This window comes from Manis javanica, chromosome 2 (genome assembly GCF_040802235.1).
Source record: "Manis javanica isolate MJ-LG chromosome 2, MJ_LKY, whole genome shotgun sequence".
Taxonomy (NCBI): Eukaryota; Metazoa; Chordata; class Mammalia; order Pholidota; family Manidae; genus Manis; species Manis javanica.
In genome coordinates this window covers 112,287,271-112,305,421 of record NC_133157.1, presented here as the reverse complement: position 1 = coordinate 112,305,421, position 18,151 = coordinate 112,287,271, and the positions used below count along the sequence as shown (strand labels likewise).

At 35.1% G+C, this 18,151-nt stretch overlaps 1 protein-coding gene across 3 annotated transcripts in view; it reads left to right on the top strand.

Moving 5' to 3' along the window:
• TRDMT1 (tRNA aspartic acid methyltransferase 1) overlaps positions 1–18,151 on the top strand; it is a 58,305-nt gene that overhangs the window by 22,634 nt on the left and 17,520 nt on the right. For 2 of the 3 annotated variants that reach the window (XM_017674704.3, XM_017674703.3), the window contains exons 2-3: positions 9,825–9,934; positions 16,336–16,412. In XM_017674704.3, coding sequence (XP_017530193.2) covers positions 9,825–9,934; positions 16,336–16,412 — 187 coding nt within the window. Of the gene's footprint in view, positions 1–9,824; positions 9,935–15,542; positions 15,668–16,335; positions 16,413–18,151 lie in introns of those variants that run through there. The other variant, XM_037001707.2, reaches the window with a different exon arrangement.

The window sequence follows — 18,151 nt, the reverse complement described above, 5'->3', positions numbered from 1 at the left end:
TCTCAATTTTACTTATTTCTTCTCTGATCTTTTTTATGTCCCTCTTTCTGCTGACTTTAGGCCTCATTTCTTCTTCTTTTTTCCAATTTTGATAATTCTGACTTTAGACTATTCATTTGGGATTGTCCTTCCTTCTTTAAATATGCCCGGATTGCTATATACTTTCCTTTTAGAACTGCTTTTGCTGCATCCCACAGAAGTTGGGGCTTTGTGTTGTTGTTGTCATTTGTTTCCATGTATTGCTTGATCTCTATTTTAATTTGGTCATTCATCCATTGATTATTTAGGATCAGGTTATTAAGGCTCCATGTGTTTGTGAGCCTTTTTGCTTTCTTTGTGCAATTTATTTCTAGTTTTATACCTTTGTGGTCTGAGAAGTTGGTTGGTAGAATTTCAATCATTTTGAATTTACTGAGGCTCTTTTTGTGGCCTAGTATGGTCTATTCTGGAGAATGTTCCATGTGCACTTGAGAAGAATGTGTATCCTGCTGCTTTTGGGTGTAGAGTTCTATAGATGTCTATTAGGTCCATCTGTTTCAGTGTGTCATTCAGTGCCTCTGTGTCCTTACTTATTTTCCGTCTGGTGGATCTGTCCTTTGGAGTGAGTGGTGTGTTGAAGTCTCCTAAAATGAATGCATTGCATTCTATTTCCTCCTTTAATTCAGTTAGTATTTGTTTCACACATGTTGGTGCTCCTGTATTGGGTGCATATATATTTATAATGGTTATATCCTCTTGTTGGACTGACCCCTTTATCATTATGTAATGTCCTTCTTTATCTCTTTTTACTTTCTTTGTTTTGAAGTCTATTTTGTCTGGTACTAGTACTGCAACACCTGCTTTTTTCTCCTGGTTGTTTGCATGAAATATCTTTTTTCATCCCTTGACTTTTCGTCTGTGCATGTCTTTGGGTTTGGGGTGAGTCTCTTGTAAGCAGCATACAGATGGGTCTTGCTTTTTTATCCATTCTATTGCTCTTTGTCTTGTGATTGGTGAGTTCAGTCCATTTACATTTAGGGTGATTATTGAAAGATATGTACTTATTGCCATTGTAGGCTTTAGATTAGTGGTTACCAAAGGTTGAAGGGTAGCTTCTTTACTATGTAAGTGTCTAACTTAACTTACTAATTGAGCTATTATAAACACAGTCTGCTGATTCTTTATTTCTCTCCCTTCGTATTCTTCCTCCTCCATTCTTTATATGTTAGGTGTTTTATTCTGTACTCTTTTCTGTTTTCTTTGACTGCTTTTGTGCGTAGTTGATTTTATTTTTTGCCTTCAGTTAGTACTTGGTTGGTCTGCTTTCTTTGCTGTGATTTTATTTTCTATGGTGACATCTATTTAGCCTTAGGAGTGCTTCCATCTAGAGCAGTCCCTCTGAAATACCCTGTGGAGGCGGTTTGTGGGAGGCAAATTCCCTCAACTTTTTGCTTGTCTTGGAATTGTTTTTTTTTTTTTTTGAAGAGGGCATCTCTCATATTTATTGGTCAAATGGTTGTTAACAACAATAAAATTCTGCATAGGGGAGTCAATGCACAATCATTAATCAACCCCAAGCCTAATTCTCAACAGTCTCCAATCTTCTGGAGCATAATGAACAAGTTCTTACATGGTGAACAAATTCTTACATAGTGAATAAGTTCTTACATGGTGAACAGTACAAGGGCAGTCATCACAGAAACTTTCGGTTTTGATCACGCATTATGAACTATAAACAATCAGGTCAAATATGAATATTTGTTTGATTTTTATACTTGATTTATATGTGGATCCCACATTTCTCCCTTTGTTATTATTATTTTTATTTTTAATAAAATGCTGAAGTGGTAGGTAGATGCAAGATAAAGGTAGAAAACATAGTTTAGTGTTGTAAGAGAGCAAATGTAGATGTTCAAGTGTGTGCCTGTAGACTATGTGTTAATCCAAGCTAGACAAGGGCATTAAAACATCCACGGATGCAGAAGATTTCTCTCAAAACATGGGGGGTGAGGTTCTAAGCTTCATCACTGTTGATCCCCAATTTCTCACCTGATGGCCCCCCTGCGACTGTGCCTGTCTTAGGTTGTTCCTCCCTTGAGGAATCTTACCCGTCTCTGGCTAACCAGTCATCTTCTGGGGCCATACAGGGAGATGTAAAGTTGGTAAGTGAGAGAGAAGCCATATTGTTTGAAAAGGTTAGCTTTTTACTTCTTTGCAGATTTATGCCCTGTGGCTTCTATGCCCAGCATTTGTCTTGAGGTATCTTTACCACTTGTAAGAATTATGATACTTGGTAATTTCGATATGAGGAACGAATTCTACTTACGGGTTGTAATTGGGAAGGAAGAAGAAAAGCTATAGAAGTAGCTGATGGAAGAAAACATGGGAAGATTGATTATTTCTTTGACATATCTTCTTGTAGAGTAACATAAGAATGTATAGGTTTTAAACTACTAATTAAATTGCATACACACATTATCATAATAGGAATACAGCTACGTAACCAAAGCATTGTCTTGGAATTGTTTAATCCTTCCTTCATATTTAAATTATAATTGTGCTGAATACAGCATTCTTGGTTCAAGGCCCTTCTGTTTCATTTCATCAAATATGTCATGCCATTCTCTTCTGTCCTGTAAGGTTTCTGTTGAGAAGTCTGATGATAGCCTGATGGGTTTTCCTTTGTAGGTGACCTTTTTTCTCTCTCTGGTTGCCTTTAATATTCTGTCCTTGTCCTTGATCTTTTCCATTTTAATTATTATGTGTCTTGGTGTTGTCCTCCTTGGGTCCCTTCTGTTGGGAGTTCTGTGGGCTTCCATGGTCTGATCGACTATTTTCTCCCCCTGTTTGGGGAAGTTTTGAGCAATTATTTCTTCAAAGACACTCTCTATCCCTTTTTCTCTTCTTCTTCTGGTACCACTATAATGTGGATATTGTTCTGTTTGGATTGGTCACACAGTTCTCTTAATATTCTTTCATTCCTGAAGATTCTTTCTTTTATCTCTCTCTGTGTCAGCTTCTCTGCGTTCCTGTTCTCTGATTTCCATTCCATTAATGGCCTCTTGCATCTCATCCATTCTGCTTTTAATTCCTTCCAGATATTGTTTTATTTCTGTATTCTCCCTTTCAACTTTATCTGTTAGCTCTTGCATTTTTCTCTGTAGCTCCATCAGCATTGTTATGACCTTTACTTTGAATTCTTTTTCAGGAAGATTGGTTAAGTCTATCTCCCCAGGCTCCTTCTCAGGGGTTGTCTCTGTGATTTTGGTCTGAATCAAATTCTTCTGCCTTTTCATGTTGACAGAGGTAGTCGTGGGCAGTTGGCACGTGTATCAGCTGGGAGAACAAAGTCCGTTCCTGCTTGCAGGTTGCCTTCTTTGCCTGTGAGAATGGCAACCCCTAACTGCTTGTTCTGGGCAGCTGCACACTGATGGGGTCTCTGAGTCTGGCCCAGCCTGCTGCAGAGAAGGCTCTGTGCAACTGCTGTGGGCGTGGCCAGTCTCAGGCTGCTCCTCCGCTATGGCGAGGCCACATCGGAGGGGGAATGGGTGGGAGGCTGTTTATTGACATGAGGACCCTCACAGCTGCACTCCCATTCAGGGGGTTAGGGTGCCCGGAGATCCCCAGGATTCACAGCTGCTGGGCTGTGTGTGCTGGGATGCTTCTGTCCAGCTTTGATGCCTCTGTCTCTTTAAGACTTTCAAAAAGCACTCGCTTTTCTTTTGTCCCAGGGGTGCCAGCTGTGGGAACCCGCTCCCAGGTTTTACTCTTCCATTTCCCTAGTATCCACACCATGCAGTGTGTGTCTGTGCTCTCGGTGCGGATGACTAGGGCTGGGTGTTTAGCAGTCCTGGGCTCCCACTCCCTCCCCACTCTTACTCCTCTCCCCCGGTTGGGGAGCTGGGCTACCGCTTGTATCTTACCCCCTTCATGAGGTGCTGGGTTCTTGCAGGTGTAGATGTATTCTGGCTGTTGTACTGTATCTTCCAGTCTCTCTTTTAGGAATAGTTGTATTTGTTGTATTTTCAAAAATATATATGGTTTTGGGAGGTGATTTCTGCTGCCCTACTCATGCCATCATCTTGGCTCCTAGATGTAGTGTTTTTATCTCTTAAAAATTTTATAAATACAGTTGCTGAAAAAGGTAAATCAGTAGATAGACTTAACCATAGAAGAGCATTTCTCTGGTGCCATTTCTCTGGTTTCTAATCAGTTCATTAGGAAGAAAAGACGATGACCAATGTCAAATAATGGTAAGTAGTGAAAGACAGGCTGAAGACATATTCTTTTCCTGTGTACTCATAGAGTATTAAGGATAGAAAGGATCTTTAGAAGTTGATTTAGTCAGATTGTCTTCCTCCATATTAGAGAAAACAAGAAATAAACATCATGGAGAGAAAAGATTCTACCAATTTGAAAAATGTTTCCCTCCATTACCTATTTCTATCTCTCAAGCTAGGGTTTGATAGCAAGGTGAGAAAGGTTTTATCATTGCTAATCTCTTGGAATTTACTTTTGTCCATTTTCTCTTAATTTTTTCATAGTAGAGATGGGTATTATCTAGTTATTCTAATTTGTGAAGCTCCCTTCTTATGTCACTCTAAAATCTTTTGAAAATAATACTATAATTTGTCTCCTAGATAAACATTTACACCTCTTAAACTTTTCTCACTGGTACAATTTCCTAACAATATAATAATAATTTCTAGCTTTAATAATAACAAAATGATCATCATCATCATCATTTTGCTATTTAATCTATAATACTCCAGATAGATGTCAGGCAAAGAATAGGAATTTTAATAATGATTGAATATATATATATATATATACCAGGTGTTTTATAAACTGTTTCATTACTTTTTATAGCATCCCTTTATGTAAACTAGTATTGTGTCCATTTCATTTATTAGAAAATTGAGGCTTAGAGAGATAGTAAGTTTTCCAAGGCTACATAACTAATAAGCATTAGAATCAAGAACTGAGCATGAATTTTTCTGATTCCAGTCTGTGCTTTTTGCAGTGTACATACTGCTTCCCATCCAGGACTTCTGCTGATGGCAATCCCAGTGATTGTAGAGCTGTGCTGCACAGTTTGGTAGCACTAGCCAGATGTAGCTATTTAAATTTATTAAAATTAAAATCCAGTTCCTCAGTTGCAATAGCCACATTTTAAGCACTTGATAACCATATGTGGCTAGTGATTACCATATTGGACAGCATGAATAGAGAACAGTTCCATCATCACAGAAAGTTCTGTTGAACTATGCTGTTTTAGAGTTTCAAGTTACCTCTAATTTTAAGTACCTACGTTTAGACATAAACTTTCTCTTTACAGATCAGCTGATGTCCCTGGAAATTGAGGTACCCTGCGTCCAAGGGCTATAAGGGTAATGCAAGGCTGTACAGGGTTCTGTGGCCTCTGCCGAAAGTCGCTAGTTGAATTGCTTTCTCTCTTGCTTTTCTTCTGCTGAGGAAAACTTCAGGTATGGAGAGGGAGGGGAAGGGTAGGAGAAGAAGAGGAAGAGTGAAGTTCAGTGGGGGATGGGGAAGAGAAAGGTGGAGTGAAAGGTTGAGAGATAAAACGTAGCTGTATTAGCTACCTCATCATGTCAACACCACTTTAAAGTGACTTTATAGTCCTAGAGACTTTTTGGAAAGATTTCTTTCATTTTCTTTAATTTCCTTTTTCAGTCTTCCTCAAAATTTGTTTCCTCCTTTCTTCCAAGTTGCACTTACTATCTGACAAAGCATCTTTATTTTCCTTTCATGTAAACTCAGTGTTTAGATATTAATTTGGCACCTTCTTTCCTATCCTTTTACACCTCTAGACTGTACACAGCTCTGAAGCAGTTCCTATCCACTTTCTGGTTGATGGACTCTTGTATTTGTTCAGATGTTGGTAACGATGACCTAGAGTATGTCGACCTAAAGTAAAAAAATTTTAGTTGACTATTAGCTAAACTTCTAAGGAGTTATTCTAAAGAAATTGAATGGATTTAAAAAATATTTTCAACTTATTTTTAACTTTATTTAATTCATAGAAATAATTTATTCATGATTTTGTAATTTTGAAATGTATGAATCTTTAAAAAGAAACAAGAATCTCAGTGAAATAAGCCAGGCAGAGAAAGATAAGTACCAAATGATTTTACTCATCTCTGGAATATAAGAACAAAAGAAAAACTGAAGGAACAAAACAGCAGCAGACTCACAGAACCCAAGAATGGACTAACAGTTACCAAAGGGAAAGGGACTGGGGAGGATGGATGGGAAGGGAGGGAGAAGTGGGGGGGAAGAAGAAAGGGGGCCTTACGATTAGCATGTATAATGTGGGGAGGCACGGGGAGGGCTGTGCAACACAGAGAAGACAAGTAGTGATTTTACAGCATCTTACTACACTGATGGACAGTGACTAATGGGGTATGTGGGGGGGACTTGGTGAACGGGGGAGTCTAAACATAATGTTCCTCATGTAATTGTAGATTAATGATACCAAAAAAAAAAAAAAAGAAACAAGAAGTATACTTTGCTAATAGTAATAAAACATTTGGCCATCATTTAAAATTCAGAATCCTTGCACGTCTGTTTTTACTTAGTACTTATATTCTTAGCTACCACTTTGAATGAAAAGAAATAGACATTGGGTCTATTCAACTGACATTTCATTTCACAACTAGATGTCAGTGTTAACATACCTGATTAGATGTCTCAGGTGTGATTATAATGAGTCATTCAACTAGTCAGCTCTATGAGGTAAGATCAGAAAATAGATAGTAAACATGGAAAAGAAGAAAGAAAAACAAATTATTTTCCTTATTTCAAGGTGGACTAGTTGATTTTACATTTACACTTTTAAATATTGATTTTTCCCCCACCTTAGTAACTACGCATGAAGAATTAAACTTTTTGACTATCTGGTTAGGAATGTCAGGTAGAGTGATGAACTTGAACCTTTTCACTGCTGTGAACCAGTTCTTCCAAGAACTTTTTCATAAAACAAAGGAAAATCATTGCTATCCGAATGGGTGGTGTGTGTGTGTGTGTGTGTATGTGATTTTTGCCTACTTAAATAAGAGACATATTTAAGAGCAGGAATTATGAACATATTGTCAGTGACATTTCTAACATCTCACCTAGAAGTCTCTCTTGATATAACTAAATCTGCCTTTATCAATTTCAGTCTCCTTAACCTTTCCTTGTAGATACAATCTGACCAAGTTTTATCATCATTTATATTGCATTTCTCTAACTAGAGTGTCATTTTTTATACCCATACTTCCTGTTGATAAATATGCAATGCAGAGTAATAACTGAGATATCATGAATAAAATCCAGGTAGACCAATAGATCAAAGTACTGAAAACCCATCTCTTCTTCTACTTCCATGCAAAGATCCTTATGGGTCTCCATTTCCAGTTCTCTTTCCTCTTTGAGAATTACTACTTCTGTATAATTTAAGTGATAGAGCTCCCTTAGGCAAAATTATGTTGAATTATTTACTTTGATATTTTTAGTTAAACATTTTCAAAGTGTGTTATGCAGTTTAACAAAGATTTTTGGAGGCTATAGGTTTAAAGTATACAGTAGAAAATATGAAAACTTGTCTTTGGAGCTCAATTTAAGATTTTTGACAGATTTGACAGGTTTGCTTTTTAAAATTGTTATTTATAAGTTTAACTTTTTCCTTAGAAACGCATCTATACCCCCCAAAAATTCTGTTTTGAAAAGGCAAGTCAAATTGATATAATATCTTAGAATGATGAACTGACTTTTTAGGTCAGTGGACCCTAATTTTATAATAATTTAAAATAATATGCAAACAGTGCATTTGTTTATTGACTTAACTGTTTCCTGAGAATTTTGGTTCCTCAGTTCTTGGATAGCCACAGGAAACATTGTTTTGGCAGTTGGCTTTTGTATGTCTTTCACACACATAGTACAAGATATAAAATTAATTATTGATCATGGTACAGATTTGACATATCACTGTGGATTTTCAATTAGACTGAAAAAAGGGTAGAGTCATATAAACCAACTGCAGTCAATTCCAATTTGCTGCATATACAGTGGAATTGCAAGCAGTCTACATTATACTAAGTATAAGATATCTTATTTAGCAAAACAATAAAATAGTTCAGTGAAGTTTATTTCATTCTGAGTTCTTTTACAATGATTAGTAGTAACTTAGTTCTTCATCTGAATTAAAACAGGTTTGTGATTTTGCAAATTGTTCCTTACTAGTTTTTTTTATTAAAGTATTATTAATGTACACTCTTATGAAGGTTTCACATGAAAAACAATGTGGTTACTATATTCACCCATATTATGGAGATCCCCCCAATACCCCATTGCAGTCACTGTCCATCAGCTTACACACTAATTTTTTTGTTTGCCTTCTTGATATATGTTTCAATAGCATTCTGATGCCTTTGACAAAGATATAACTTATAACTTTATTTTATACTAAGGCAAGTAGCTAGTTACTGAACTTAAACTTTGTTGCAGGCAGCTATCTATGATATTACTAATTAGACCAAGTTCTCAGTGACCTATGTACAAAGCAGCAGGGTGCCTAGGAGATTGTTGGTTCTACCAGAGTGTCCTGAGCCTAGTAGACACTTAGTAAATATTTACTTAGAGATATTTATGCTCTTGTTTTCTGTCTGGCGTCATTTCTACTTAAGACTCAGTATGTGTTTGTGATTGTCTTCTGAGTGCTTGTGAGCCTTCTTCGTAACCCCATCTTCTGTGATTCGGGTTTTACTTCCAGGTGCCTGTTGCATGAGTTCTAGCTCCTCACATCCAATTTTTTTTTCTTTCAATTTTTGATATGTGGGCTACTTAAGCAAACTATTAACAGCAAATGATTGTTAAAGAAATAGCTAATTGGAGCTACTATGTAATTTTGTAATATTTTCTCTGATGGTTTTCCTAATAAGTCTCTACTTTTATTTGTAAAACATCACATTTTCTCCTGCTTTGGAACAGGGAATATACATAATTGGCTTTGTATGTGTTTTGGGGAAGAAGTGCAAAAAGGGTGGTAATTGCAAAATATAGCAGCAACTGTGCTTCCACAGTTCAGATTTTGCTGCCATTTAAAGACTATGGCAAATTTCTCTGAATCTGCAACCATTTTGAAAATGCTTTTCTTTAGCAACAAACCAGAAGGGCAGTAAAGCAAGGCCTTGTAATCATTTCCCTTACTCTTCACATTCTCTCCTGATCTGTCAAGATTTATAATTTTTGGTCTGTGAGAGTTTTACATTTGGACACCAAATGTTCATGTCATTTGAAAATTTATCTAAAATCTTATATGGGTACATTTTATGGCATGTGAGTTATGTCTCAAGAAAGCTGTTTTTAAAAAATCTAAAAACTTACCTAAAACCATTTTTATTGGTACTGGGAAGCTTTATATTAATGTTAGAAGGTGAGGAACAAATAGTAGTTAATTTATTTATATGAAATTCTAAGGGATGTGACTTTTAAGAATATACTTCACTTTCCTATTTTTGGTTTGTTTTAACTTAATAAAAACTTTCCATTTAACTCATGTGTATATCTTAATGGAAGGAGGAAAGTAAATAGATAATAACTAAAACATTTAAATCTTACTTATAGTCTCAGAGTTCTATTTAGAGATGAACCAGAAGTAAGTAAATATTCCACTTCATGCGTAATGCCCCGTTCTGGCTGTCCATTGGCAATCTGAGATCTGGCTGTGTAATTGAGGAATTAAGGAAATGTACTACAAAATTCTTTTGTTTTGACTTCTCCATATAATGAACAAGTTCATGTTAAGGACTTCACATTTAAAAATATTCCATTTATCATTACAGAAAGCTGTATATCTGCACAAGTGGTGGCTGCCATTGATGTAAACACTGTCGCTAATGAAGTGTACAAGTATAATTTTCCTCACACGCAGTTACTGGCCAAGACAATTGAAGTGAGTATTGATTATTACTGTTTTAATAAGTATATAGCAAGGAAAATGTGATTGAAGAACACTGCAAGATACTGGTTTCCAGTGTCTTAATTGGAGGATAAATTATATATAAATGAAAAAGTTTAGGGGAAGGGAATTAACATGGTATATTCTATCAGAAGATGGTATGGTATTTTTTGTCTTTATTTATTGATTTATTTTTAAATTTCCAGCTTTATAAAGAGAGCTAGATCAACATTTTGGCCTCTGAGAGAAAGGATTGAAATGTAACAATATGCTTAACTTCTAAATGCTTGGTTCTGTAAATTAAACTTTGTTTAATTCTTTACTTTCAGGCAATGTACAGTATGTATATAGCAGGAGTGAAAATAAAAGAGGCAGTCATTAGCTATTACTTACCGAATGCTTCTTAGTTTAGCAAGCCTGTTAAAGTTAAAGGTACTGTTTCACGAGTAAACTCAGCAGAAGTACTTAATACTTATGTTCATTAAGTTATTTTAAAAATAATATGAAATTGTGCTTTTTCTCCCAATTTCTTGTCTTGAAGAATTTTACATGCAAATTTCTCATGAAGCCTTAAGTTACATATACTAAACTACTCTAAGCTTAAGGGAGTTTTGACTAATGTATACAACTATGTAACCACTGCCACCACAATCAAGACTTAGAATACCCACTCCTCTAAAGTGTTCCTTAGTGTGCCGTTTTAATCAGTGTCAGACCCGGTCCTAGGCAACCACTAATCTGCTTTCTGTCATTACAGATAAAATTGTCCACTTCTAGTATATCATAAATAAAATCATGAGTGTAAATTTTTTTGCATGTAACTCCTTTTGTTTAGCATAATATTTTTTAAATTCACCCATATCATTGTCTGTCTTTTTTATTATTGATGAGTAATATTCTATATACTGTAATATATATATTCATTCACATAATGTTAGACATTTAGGTTGTTTCCAGATTTTGACTATTACAAAAAGTTGTTATGAACATTCATATACATGTTTTTGTGTGGACCCTTGTTTTCATTTCTTGTGGATAAATAACTAGGAGTGAAGTTGCTGGGTCATATGGTAAGTTTCTTCAGTTTCATAAGAAAATACTGTTTTCCATAGTGTATGTACTATTTTACATTCTCCCAGTCAATATTTAAGTGTTTCAGTTGTTTCACATCTTATCAATACTTGCTCCTGTCAGTCCTTTAAACTGTAGCCATGCTAATGAGAATATAGTGATATTGTTATTTTTTGTGTAGTATTTTGATTTTAATGTGCATTTTCCTGATAACTGATAATGTTGGTATCTTTTCATGTGCTTATTGGTCATTTCTCCTTTTAAATTTTTATTTATTTTTAAAATTGAAATATAGGTGATATAAAATATTACATTGGTTTCAGGTGTATAACATAATGATTTGACAATTATATACATTGCCAATACTCACCACAGTAAGTCTAGTTACCATCTGTCACCATATAAAAATATTGCAATACTATTGACTATATTCCATATGCTGTACTTTCCTCCCTGTGACTAATTTACTTTATAGGTGGAATTTCTTCCTCTTTTTCCCTTCCCTTTATCCCCTATCCCCCTTAATTTCACACATCCCTGACCCCACTCCCCTATGGCAACCACAGTCTATTCTCTTGTGTTCATGAGTCTGGTTCTGTTCTGTTTATTCATTTGTTTTTTAGATTCTATACATAACTGAAATTATATAGTATTTATCATCTCTGTCTGACTTATTTCACTTAGTATAATACCCTCTGTGTTCATCTGTGTTGTCACAAATGGCAAGATTTCATTCTTTTTTATGGCTAAGTAATATTCCATCGTATATATGTGCCACATCTTTATCCATTCATCTATCAGTGAACATTTAGGTTGCTATAAATAATGCTACAATAAACATAGGAATACTTATATTTTTGAATTAGTGACTTTGTTTTCTTTGGGTAAATTCCCAGAGGTAGAATTACTGGGTCATATGATATTTCTATTTTTAGTGTTTTGAGAAACCTTTATTCGCGTTTCATAGTGGCTGCACCAATTTACATTCCCACCAGCAGTGTATGAGGGTTCTCTCTTTTCCACATCCACCAATACTTGTCATTTCTTGTCTTTTGGATAGTAGTCAATTCTGAGCATTTGAGGTGATATCTCATTGTGGTTTTGATTGCATATTCTTCATGATTAGTGATGTTGAACATCTTTTCATGTGTCTTTTGGCCATCTGTATATCTTTGGAAAAATGTCTATTCAATTCCTTTGCCCATTTTTTAAATTGGATTTTGTGTGTGTGTGTATGTTGAGTTGTATGAGTTCTTTAAATATTTTGGATATTAACCCCTTATCAGATATGTGATTTGCAAATATGTTCACCCATTCAGTAGGTTGTCATTTTATTTTGTTGATGGTTTCCTTTGCTGTGTGTACATTATTTAATGTTATTGTAAGGAGCTCGGCTGAGCTGTCAGGGGTCAGAGTAGCTGATTAAAGCAACAAGGCAAACATGAAAGAGTGAAGCCTTAATCTCTGACTGTTGTGTTTTAAGCAAGTCTCGAAAAAGAAGAGGAAATGCTGATGCCCTCTGTTCCATTTCCCCATGGGATGGTACACTGGTGTGGGGGTTCAGGGGGTCAGCCCAGATGTGGGGTCAGCTCCCTTTTGAGGGCACCCTCATGTTGGAGGAATAGTGAGTGGGAGAAAGCCAGGAATGGGGTGTGCTAGATAGTAGTAGGAGTCGGGAGCACTATCTTCAAGGTTTCCCCCTCCTCTTCCTGTAAGGAGGCCTTGGCAGAGGTGCTAAAGAGGAACCTCTGCCCAAGGCCTCAGATAAAGAGACCTAGGAGTGCAAATATGTGAAGAATGTGACTGAACAGGGGGCCTGAGACCTTGACTGCAACTGCCCTCAGAGAACTGCCATACACTGGCTCTGGCACCAAGTCTGGAGTCGGGTGGGCAGCTTCCTCCATGAGGCCTGTCCAGTAAAGCCTTTGTATTTGTCTAGAGTCAGGCCTGAACAACCACAGAGATGTTTTTAACTAAGACTAGGACTCCTCATTTGTAAAAAGAACTAGTAATAAAACTAAAATCTTGGTAGAGAATGGGAAATTACTAGTCACTGCTACATAAACTTCATGTGGGCAGAAACTGTCTGGTTTGTTCTTTGATGTAATCCCAGACCTAGCACAATGCCTGCCACAGAGTAGATATTCTGAAATATTGGTATATTAATTTATGAATATTATTTAATCAACAGTTTATTATTCCTAAAAAATGGACATATAGCAGGGAAGTAGTAACAAAGGATAACAGAGGTTTCAGAATTAATGTTAGATAAGATGGATTTTAAGACAAAAAGCATTTAAGAGTCATAGAAAGTTACTTTACAGTGATGATTAATACAATCCTCAAGAAAGATCTGATTTGTCATGAGTATTCATGTACAAAATAACATCAGAGTTCATAGGGCAAGAAATGGTAGGAAATAACCACTAAGTAAGGTTTTTTTTTTGAATATCTGCTATATACCACAGAACAGGAAAATCTTTTTCTGTGAATATAAACTCAGTAATTCTAAGTAAAATATGACCAAATAGATCTGAAGTACACTAAAAGAATAATGTAGCATAACCAAAATGGATTGTCTTTTGGGAATGCAGAAGTAGTTTAGTATTTAAGAATTCTATTAATGTTATTCAACATGTTAATAATTAGAAAGATAAAAAGTGTATGTTAGAAAGCATTTGACAAAATGTTACGTCTTCTGATTGTTTTTAATATTTCGTAATAAAATTAAGTCAAATGAATAGCTCCACAAAATAGATATGTTACTTACTGACTAAATGTGCGTGTATGTGTTTATATTTTATATTAAAATATATTAATTATTCTTATAATTCTTTAATATATTAAATATATTTATATTAAACATATACATCCATATATACATATTTCCAAATCTACTAACATGCTAATGGTAAAACTTTAAAAGCATTGTCATTAAAATAATGAATAGGACAAGGGTGTCCACCATAGGCACCATTATTTAATATTGTTTTGGATATTAGCTAATATACTCACGTAAGAGAAATAGTATATAAATATTAAAGAGGATTCTAAAGAATAATTAGATAGCTTGGAAAACATAAAACATTGTGCTAAAAATAGTATGAGGAAAAATTAGTGCATTTAATAAGGAGGTTGGTTAAAAAAACATGATAACCAGTAGTTTACAATATATAAACAAAAACATTTTAGGAAATAAAATAGAAAGTTTCTATTTGTAGTAACAACACAAAAATTATAAACACCCAGAAATCAATTTAACAAGAAATTTGTGTGACCCACATGGGAGTAAAAGAGTTTTGAAAATGTGAAATATATTTTGGTATTAGAAAGGATGACTGAATATTGTACAAATTTTAGTTCCCTTTAAATTAACTATAAGTTCACTAAAGTAGTCAAAAGTTGTTGTTTTCTAATCTACCAAATTGTTCCTAAAGTTTAATTGAGAATTAAGTATAACTGGGAAACTTTCTGAAACGGAATAAGGCAAGTAGGCGGACAGATAACACTGCTCATCGACATGTGATAAACAGTATTACCACACTGAGTTGGTGTAATGTTCTCTGATAGCAGAGATGTTTTTATTAACTTGTGTGGCTAGGTTATGGAAAAAGAATAGATTTCCATTATCTTTAAAATATCAAATTATTAACGATAATTTGCTTACTTGAATCACAACACATTCATTGACCTAGAATGCCAGGTTAAATCAAGTTGTGAATGGATTGAGTGATTATTTTTTGTATAACTGAGCTTTCATTTGGACTGTGCTGTAAAAAAAGTCACTGTTTTCAAGAGTCCTTTAAAATTGTAATTTTTAATGTCTAGCTGTATTGGAGGAAGTAATTGTTTACTTCCTTTAGCTTCTAGACATAGGATGATCATGATGTAAAACATTTTAGTTTAGTTTTAGGAATTTAGCTTTAAATCCACTTTTAGTTATGAAACCAGTAGGTTGCCTATCACAATGGCCCTGTGTTGATGGGGCTTTTAGCTTGAGCATGATGTGCTGTCTGATTGGGCTGCTCTGCCCCATGCTTTCTGACAGACTGTTCAGTGTATGATTTCCAAATCGTTTTCTTTAACCCGGGTTCCAGAGGTGCTGTAAGAACTTCTCAGCATTTAATTTTGATTTCATTTTACATGTATACATGAAACTATTTAACAGCCTGTGATTTAAAAATGATAGACACATTCATTCAAACTTGTAGTACGAGACGACTGATGTGTTCTCCAGGTTAACTCATTCTCAACTGAACTCAAAGTAAAGCTTTTCTTGTGTTATTTGTATACTGGAACTTCTTAGAAGTGTGTTATAATTAGGAAGATTGTGATTCTGAGCTTGTGGCTTAGTATTTTCAGCTAAGAATGTACAGTAAGAGTGCTTGATGAAAATTGGCAAACCCATGACTTGTGTTTCTCTATACAGTACAATTCTTCCCTTATCTGCTGGGGATGTGTGTCAGAACCCCCTATGGATGCCTGAAACCATGGACAATACCAAATCCTAAATATGCTATGTTTTTCTTAGACATTAATTCATAGCATTGGGATACTATTGACCTTCTGACCATAAATCAGAAGGAGGAGCATCTGCTTCCCTTGAGGTTGACTGCTGGTAACTGAAACTGTGCGAAGTGAAGCCATGGATAAGGGGTGAGGGGCTACTGTATTCCTCTTCTGATACATAAAATAGGATCAAAATAGCACATTTTTCAACTATTTAGCCCATAGGAGCTATTTTATCTACAATCTTTTGAAGTTTTTTGACTACATGTAACTGTAAAACAATATGATAAATGTGGATATATGAAATCATGACCTTTTTCCATTTAGTGTTATATTAACAGAGTCATACATGAAAGGAATGGTAACTAGTCAGTACCTCACATTTCCAAAATGAAAAATATAACTGATAGAGAGGTATTAAAAAATTTCCTAGAAATCATGAATTCTAAAACAAAGTTCTCTCTGTTTGACTCTAGAAAACACAGCAGTGTTGAGCTTGAGGTATCACAGAAGCACAAATACTTAAGATTCAGGAAACTAACATTCCAACTCTGCCCTGGCTGACTGTGGGACTCAGGGGTAGTCACTTAATTTTTCATAACTTTGGTTTACTGCTCCATGCCCTTAGATTGCCTTAGAAGGTTACTTTAACTTCAGTTGATTTGAAAAGTATTAGTGTTATATAAACTTTAAGTGTTATAAATAGAAGTAGAAACTATTGTTTTAATTTCTGATTATTGTTATAATTAGTTAGCATTTTTCCTTCTTTCCCATGTTTTGATATTCTTCCTTTTCCCCAAATGTTCATTCCATAGGGCATTACGCTAGAAGAGTTTGACAGATTATCTTTCAATATGATTTTAATGAGCCCTCCATGTCAGCCATTCACAAGGTATGTATAATGATTTCTCTCTGTTGAGGAAGATTACTTTTGAAGGACTCACTAAAATGCCAGTTTCGAGCATGGACACTTTGAAGTCCAGCAGCTGCATTTTCATTTTCATTGAAATTTTTCATCAATAATTCCTTTTACCTTCTCATATTTATAATTCAGCATTAATCATAAAGGAAATAGCAAATTACTGCCAAAGTAATTTGGTCAGTAGTAGATATGCTGAGACTATATGGGGCTTCTTTTATACCTACTGAAGAGACAATATTTCTGATCCAAATTACCTTAAATTATTTAAACTAATAAGCATTCAAGGAATATCTTTGTAACACTGATTAGTCAAAGTAAATTCTCATAATAAATATTCAAGTCTAAATTACTTAACTGTAAAATCTAAAAGCTAGTCAAGAATATTTTTGTGAACTTTACATTTCTCAAAATTTATGTGTGATTTTAATAATTCTGACTTTTTGTAGCTGCGTTGCAAGTCATTTTCTTATTATATAATGTTTATTTGGCTGTGTTTCAGGAATTATGTTTTAGTTGAAATCAAGACTAATCCATTTTCATTTAGATATCTTTAAGTATTTTAAATGATAATTTAATAATAATTCTCTAAGTGTCTTACATAGAGTATGTCATTTAATTTAACAAGTGTATGGTATAGCCATTACTATTATCATTTTTCAGGTGAGAAACTGAGGCTTAGGGAAATTAAGGCCATACAATTAGAAAATGTCAGAGCCAGATTGATCAATTATTTTATATATTCTTATTTAAGTATATATTATGATTTTAAGTGGGATATCATGTGTAATAAATATACTAATTTAAGTGAATATTCTAATGTTTAGTTTCCATCTATGTTTTGATTTATTTAAACAGCTCTCTGGGAAATTCCTCAAGGATTTATTGCACACCTATATGGCAGGCATTACTTTTGATGCTGTAGTTCCCACCCTTAAGGAGCTCATAGTTTAAGGGGAATGACTGACAAAGAATTACCTTATAAAGTGATATAAGCTGTACAATAAGTGAATACTGGAAGTGTCATGAGACTACAGAGGAGAAAATGACTTACTGCATACCAGGAGAGGATCATTCTTTTAGGGGTAATACCTGAACTGTGTCTGAAAATAGATTGGAGATTTATCAGAAAAGGCAGAGGATATTTCATGTAAAGATGGCTTCAAGCATATGCAACCCTGTGGACTGTTGACTACAGGAAGTAGAAGGTACAGAACAGAATGTAGTCCCAGCCCTGTGAAGCCTCATATATTACTGCAAACAGGCCCTCTTTATCTTCCCTACTGCTATTCCCAATGTATATTTGCTCAGTTCCAGCTGCTCTTGGCAGAGGCAACTGATTTTGTAGTACCATCTTCATTTGAAAGGCTGAGAGGAAAGGGACAGTGTAGGAAGAGCCCAAGATTTCTAATGAATCTGTTATAGTTGCTCTAATGTTCCATCTGAGCTTAAGATCCATGATTTTGACCTTCTTGTCAGGTATGAGAAAACTGACAAGTGAGGTGTCTTTCCTGAGGATTTCAGCCTCAGACAATTCACTTAATGAATTCCATGAGACGGAAAAAATGACAAGCTTTATTCTCATGGTGGCAGGTAAAGCACTAGAATCATGTCTGCCTCTGCCCCAGCAAGCCCATCTCAGTCTCTGCTCCCTAGTCTCTGCTCTCTTCTCTAGGCTCTGCTCTCCTGCTTCCTAAGCCCTTAACACCTGG